The 6,483-nt window shown below is 48.1% G+C and overlaps 1 protein-coding gene and 1 long non-coding RNA gene across 2 annotated transcripts; one reads left to right on the top strand and one right to left on the bottom strand.

Moving 5' to 3' along the window:
* The first annotated feature begins 517 nt into the window (after window positions 1-517).
* On the top strand, window positions 518-3,932 carry LOC135281356 (cytochrome c oxidase assembly protein COX19). The gene is made up of 3 exons (XM_064390132.1): window positions 518-742; window positions 853-964; window positions 3,062-3,932. Exons 1-3 carry the CDS (start codon window positions 661-663, stop codon window positions 3,147-3,149), a joined length of 282 nt encoding a protein of 93 aa, XP_064246202.1. The 5' UTR covers window positions 518-660; the 3' UTR covers window positions 3,150-3,932.
* On the bottom strand, window positions 3,268-6,349 carry LOC135281357 (uncharacterized). Its single transcript, XR_010348013.1, has 2 exons — window positions 6,214-6,349; window positions 3,268-6,012 (listed from the first exon to the last, which is right to left on the bottom strand). It is a non-coding gene; the product is annotated as an uncharacterized LOC135281357 (long non-coding RNA).
* Window positions 6,350-6,483: the final 134 nt, after the last annotated feature.

Below are 6,483 nucleotides of genomic sequence, written 5' to 3'. Positions count from 1 at the left end.
ATTTATTCTTGGGGCAGAAGGGAAGAAGCCTGGCCTCAGCCCTGCCAGAAAAGGGAAAGACTGGACAAGGCTGGATCCTTTATTGCGGACAGCAGGCTCCAAGTTTGGCTCTTTCCTCCCGCATTTCCCGATGCACAAATGCCAAGGACAGACTGTTTTTCTGGCCCCTCCACAGGCAGGCAGCCCCCGGCCATCACACCCCCATTGCAGGAACGAATCCCCGAACACCCTGAGCTGGGAGGGACCCGCCAGGACCCCAAAGTCCTGCAGAGGACAGCCCAGCACACACTGGCAGCATCCAGAGGGGGATGACGCGGGGTTTGTGCGGAGGGATCGGTGAATTTCCCAGGTCTGTCGGAGCCCGGGCCGCAGCGACGGGCTCGCCCCTCCCGCTGGGGGCCAGGCCCAACATGGCGGCCGCGCCGTCTCCATGGCGACGCGCGCCGCGCTCCTGTTACCATAGCAACGCCAACGCCGTCTCCATGGCGGCGCGGCCCCGCCCGCTGCGGGCGGCGGCGGTCACGTGGCCACGCTCGGCGCGCTCGGCGCGCGGCTCCCCCCGGCGGCGGGAGAGACCGAGAGTGACCGGAGAGGGACCAGGAGTGACCGCAGAGCGACCGCAGAGCGACCGCAGGGACCGGGCCGGCCCCCCGCAGCGACATGTCCACCGCCATGAACTTCAGCAGCAAGAGCTTCACGCCGCGGCCGCCGGACAAGGGCGCGTTCCCGCTGGATCACTTGGGTGCGGTAGCGCGGCCTAGCGCCGGGCCTGCCCCGCGCCGCCCCTCAGGGCCCGCGGGCCCGCGGCCGGCCCGGGCGCGGCGGTAGAACACCCTCGCTGTGTGTTCGCAGGGGAGTGCAGCGCCGTCAAGGAGCGCTTCATGGAGTGCCTGCGGCGCAGCGGCTACGAGAGCGCGGCGTGCCGGCAGAGCGCCATGGCCTACCTGCAGTGCCGCATGGACAGGCGAGTGGCCCTCGGGAGCGCCCCGGGAGCCGAGCCCGCGGCCGGGAGGGGTTCGTTTGTCCGTGAAGGACAAGCTGTTCGTTTGTCCGTGAAGGACACGGGTGCTCCGTGGGGTATCTGGAGGTTAGGTGTCTGAAAAACGCCAGTCACTTGTTTTTTAAAGTTAATTAATTAATTTTTAAAGTTTAATAGGAGTGATATAACTGGAGTAATAAAAATTTAGACAATTGGGATTAGGACAATACGAGGCAATAAGAACAAAGGGTTATGGACGGTCCGGGTACCTTCTCTGGGCAAAATAAGCCCGAAAAAGGACTCACGTTAACAGAGGATTAACCCTTAAAAACAATAGCCTGCTGCATATTCATACCCCTCATACATGATGCATGAATTCCATTCAAACAAAGGATTCTATCTGGTCATCGTCAAATTCTTCCTCTTAATCCTAACGGTGTCTTCATGGCTGAGCAAGGCAGGAAGAAGTTCGTTTCTCCTGATAAAAGAGCAATAAATTCTCTTTCTCTGAAAGATTTAGGTGTCCTGTGGCTGCTGTCTGCTGCAGGTACCTCATTCCTTTCTTTAAAAAATCCCACACACACAGTTCCTATTTTAACTACAAAAGTTACCTTTTAGTTATAAAACTACATTTAGCACACTGTTAAAATATTAATACAGCACTACTAATCAATACAACCTGGTGCATAAAGTAAATATCTGTGTAGAGCCATGGAATATGCACTTTTCACACCTGCTTGTGGTTTCCATGTTGTCCAGCCCCTGCAGAGGGGTAACAGTGAGCAGCTAAGATATCAGACGCTGTCTCACTCATCATTTTTTGCACACACTGAAGTATACAGGGTACTGCTACTAAAACTACAATGTTACTATTAGAATAATCATGCCTATTCTTTTAGCCAAGGTGCAAAACTCCAGCCATCAAATAGTCTAGCCAGGATGGGTCATCTGTTGTAATTTGTTTAGCTAAATCTTTTAGGTTTTGTAGCTGTTTATGAATGGAAACAGAATGATCAGGTAAGTTCATACAACATAATCCCTCAACATCTTCACAGCCATGCCCCTGTGCTAGTGAAAGGAAGTCAGTGGCAGCTCTGTGTGTAAAGCAGCATGTCTGACCACCTCTTCATCTGTCAGCAGTCACTGACCACAGCAGAGGTGGCATTCACTTCCTTGCTGAGCCAACACCCCAACTGCAGACCCGCCAGCTTCCACCCTGCCAGCAGCCGGTGTGAAGCTTTTTTTTTTTGTTTACAGCTGTGGTTACAAATTAAACTTTTAACTTGTAGCCCATACTTTGCTCGCCCTCTGCATGGCGTGCTCAGTGAGAGCTGACTCTGCTCAAGACGCCTGCAGGTGTTGTGTGTAACTTAACAATGAATTATCAGAGCCAGTGGTATTTTTATGGCATACACCAACACAATTGAGTCTTAATTAATGCTGAGTTCAAGTGGAAATAATTTGGCCTGTTAGCTCCTTAGAAATATGTTTCAAGCAGGCAAGTTACAAGTTTTTATCAGTTGAAGTGAAGAAAGTGTTGGTGATTGATTTTCCAGGGATATTTCCATTCATGCCTTGCTTTGCAATGCTCCCTGTACAAGGGTGAGTCAGGGAACTTTGAAAAATGCACAAATTTCCCTGTATCTGTGGAAAGTACATTGCAAATCAAAAAGGAGTTTGAAAATCACTACAGCAAAGTCTAGTGGCACCACAAGGGCTGTTCTGAACCAGATTCACTTGAAAATGTAAATGGCATTGGTAGAATTTTAGGAAGCTCTTATGCAATGTGTTCATTAAAAATAACCAGGAGTCAGGTCATTTTCTTATGAAACTCTTACTCAATACCTAAAATGGGGAAATAACACATTTAATTAGAAAACCACTGTTAAGGGGGAAAAATAATTGCTGAGGGTTGCTTTCCTTAAACTGAATTTTCTTGTCAAACAGCAGACACTCTGTATAGACATCTTGGATCTGTTTAGGGTAAATAATAGTTAATGAAATAGAAAATGCTGCTGTTCTCTTGGTTATTGGTTGTGTTCTCTAAAGTGTTTTGTGTTGTTTTCTTCTTTTTTACTCTAGGCAACTTATGGCTAATGAACCACTGGAAAAATTGGGATTTAAAGACCTGATAAATGAGAAATCAGAAGAAAAACCTGAGACGTCGTGATGAAGGCAGACAACTTTGCTCCTCATGAAGGGAAAGCATACTCTGAATGTAGTACATATTGTACATTCTGTTCATATTGCAATAGGAAGTGCTTCCTGAAAGAACCTTTTTTCCAAAGTTTAATTGCCCTAAAATAAGATTTTTCTTTAAATGAACAAAAGTACTTCCTTTGTCTACTTTGCCAAATTATTTCTTAATTTCTTTCTTTTAATTTCTCCAGAGGCAAAATAGTTACAGCCAAAGTGTTCTCCCTGTCTCTGCAAGAACAGTGAAGTCTTATTTTAAGGGGACAAAAACCAAACCAAACAATCCTTTATTGTGTAGGTCTTGAACTACTGACTAATCTTCTGTGGGCAGTACTGATATGGCCACAGCACTTACTTGCCAGGTGGAAATAAAGCTGTTGTACTTTAAAATTGATTTTTATTAAATACTGGCATTAGTCCCATCCCTGGGGTGGTCTCACCCTGCTGTGGAAGACACTGGGGTCCTGTGGGGGTACTTGAGGCAGTGTTTTTTCAGTCATTTCATCTTTCCTCATTGTTGGGAGAGTGTTTCTAGTTCCAGACACCAGGCAGGGAGTGATTGTGCTTTTATTTATAGTGCCAGCAGTGTTCACCTAATTTTTTCATCATTTAACTGGGAATAGTGGTATTTCTCTTGCATGTTCTCATGCAGTTGAAGTCTTTCTTAATTAATGTTGAGTTCAAGCAGAAATAATTTGGCCTGTTAGCCCCCTAGAAATGTGTTTGAAGCAGGCAATAAATGTGTATATCTTCTGGATGTGTTTCCCACTGTATGTTCTGCCCCGTTATCCCTGCTGCTTTTGTTTTTGTTTTTAACCCAGTGAATCATTTCTGTGTGTATCTGGCTCTCTCTGCCAAGGCAGTTCCCTGAGGCTCCCCTCTTTATCTGGTGTCCCCTCTGATAGATCTCACCTCCCCTGCTGGCTGCTTTTGCTGCTGCCTCTCTCCACTGTGCATCTGCTCATACCAAGTTCCAGGGAAGGGTGAAAGAACATTTTCTGCTCTTCATGCTGATATTGGGGCTGAGATTTGAATTGTTGCTCTGTCTAATCTGATGGAACAGAGTGCACATAGCTCAGAGCAGGTTCTTGTTTGAAAAGGACATTAGCCTGCTGCTGCATATTTTATCCCACTTCATTCTACTGTTCAAATTATATCTTTTGGTGAGATTAGTACATTTATAGGAAAGAAAGCAGAGATTGTATTGCTGCAACAGATACTAAAAGACATTATATTAAACCACTGAATAAGAGCTTTCTTTTAGCTATACCAGGTTAGAATTAAAATAATCTCCAGCATCTTCAGAAGAAAGAAATCAAATTTCATGCTTCTGTGCTCCTTGAATATTATAAGGTGAAGTGAATTCCGGGTAGGTCTGAAAGAAGCCACCAGTGGTAGGGGAGTGATCTGGGCTGTTAGCAGGGCTGGTTTCATTTTTGGGCTGTTACTCTGCACTGCAGTTTTGGCCAAGCAGTTCCTTCACCAGTTCCATCTGTGTTTCCATGAGACATTGATGCCAGCCCTGTCCTCTGGGTTGTTACAAAGTTTTTGAGGTGCGGAGTAATTCCACCCTAACAAGAGTGGGGGTGAGAGGTTTGCACCTTTCCCCAGCCCTAAGATGTCATCCTCATCCTGTCCGGATCCCTGGGCACGTCTCATCCTGCTTCCCAGCACAGCTGCTGTCCCCTCGTGCCAGGACAAGGAGAGCTGAAAATCCAGGGAATGGGCAGAGGCACTTGTGTCCTGGCTGTCAGCACTGGCTGCAGAAAAGGATATGTTCAGTGGAGCTTTAAGGGAAGCTCAGAGCTGCTGAGGGACATCTGACATTGAGATGTGAAGCAGCTGAGAAGTGGTGGGGAAAACGTCCATTCGTGCCAGACCTGGGGTCAAACAGTTTTCCCAACTTGGCTGAAGGGGACAAGTCCCTGCAGCACTGGAGTCATCTGGGAGGGTTCCCAGAATGTTCTTCAGTTAATTCCTGCCAACATACAAATCATTAATTAAATCTTTCCACTTGAAACCTCTTTATTTTAGTATTGCTGGTGGTATCCAGGTTTGTTCTCCTTTAAACTGACAGTGGGGTGTAAGCCAAATTAAAGCAGTAGGTTCATAGCCAACTTTCCTGTGCCCAGGCTGAGGAGGAACCTCTCCAGGAGCCTGTCACCACACTGGGAAAAAAATCTGTATTCTGGAAACGCTGGGCTGAGGTGTGTGTGCTCCAGGGTGGCAGTTTGTCAGGGACACTGATTTCTAGGTGGAGCTGTTTGGGGCTGATGAGCTGCTGTGCTGTGGGAGTGCATCAATCTTCCTGTGAGGAGCCTGCCAGGGGCTGCCCGTGCCAGCGCTGCCGTGAAGCTCCACCTGCTGACAGATCCTGCGACCTGGAGACAGGAAAACCATTGGGAATCAGCTGGGATTGACGCACAGCCTGCCAGCCTGGCTGGAATTGCACAGGTGTGGAAGGGATAGCCCGAAGCAGGAGGAAGTGGTGACTGTGTTGGAGCGAAGATCTGTGTGAGCTGTTACCATCGCAACAGAAATCAATAAGCCAGGGAGGTGCAATTGTCTTTTCTGCAGCTTTTCTGCAGCAAAGCCTCATTCACACCCTAATGAGGCACCCAGCTGCTTGGGATCGGTCCCAGGGAGTCCCTGGAGGGCTCTGGATCAGCAGAGCTTTGCCCACACATTCTTTGCTCAGATTAAAATCCACTCAAGCACAAAGAGCTTAACCTTGATCACAGCAGATATTTGCAGAGAGAACATTGCTGCAAGTTAACCATCGTGACGTCTTCCTGGGAAACCTTGAGCTCTAGGTGTATCCAAACAACTACTGTGACCTGCAGAACCAGGAAGAAAGGGTTTAATAAACATTTCCAGAGCTCTGGGTGTGCTTTCACAGAAAAGCCCACACAAAGAGAGCCTCCTGTGCTTGCTCTGGAAATGGGCCATGGTCCAAAGTCCTTTGTAGGAGCACAGTGAGGCTGTGCCTCGGTGCTGGGGAGGGATTGTTGCTGCATCTGCCACCTGCAAGGACATACCTGGCATAGCAGGAGCTCACAGCTGCCAGCACCTGCGGGGTGGATGTTTGGGGCTGTGAGCAGTCAGAGCAGTGGGGTGTGGCTGCTGACCTTCACGCTTGGTCCTTCCCCAAAGCATTCTCCCAGTCTGTCCTGGCTTCCAGCCCAAGGAGCTCCTTGGTGTTACACTTGTAGTCAGTGGTCACCAGCTTGCCTTCCTTGGGAGAACACATTGTTGCCTGTGATTATTTGCCTTTGGGGCAGCAATCAAAACAGCTTCTACTTATTGCT

This window comes from Passer domesticus, chromosome 15 (genome assembly GCF_036417665.1).
Source record: "Passer domesticus isolate bPasDom1 chromosome 15, bPasDom1.hap1, whole genome shotgun sequence".
Lineage (NCBI taxonomy): Eukaryota > Metazoa > Chordata > Aves > Passeriformes > Passeridae > Passer > Passer domesticus.
Note: the sequence above shows the minus strand (reverse complement) of the source record. Positions and strands in the feature narration are given on the sequence as shown.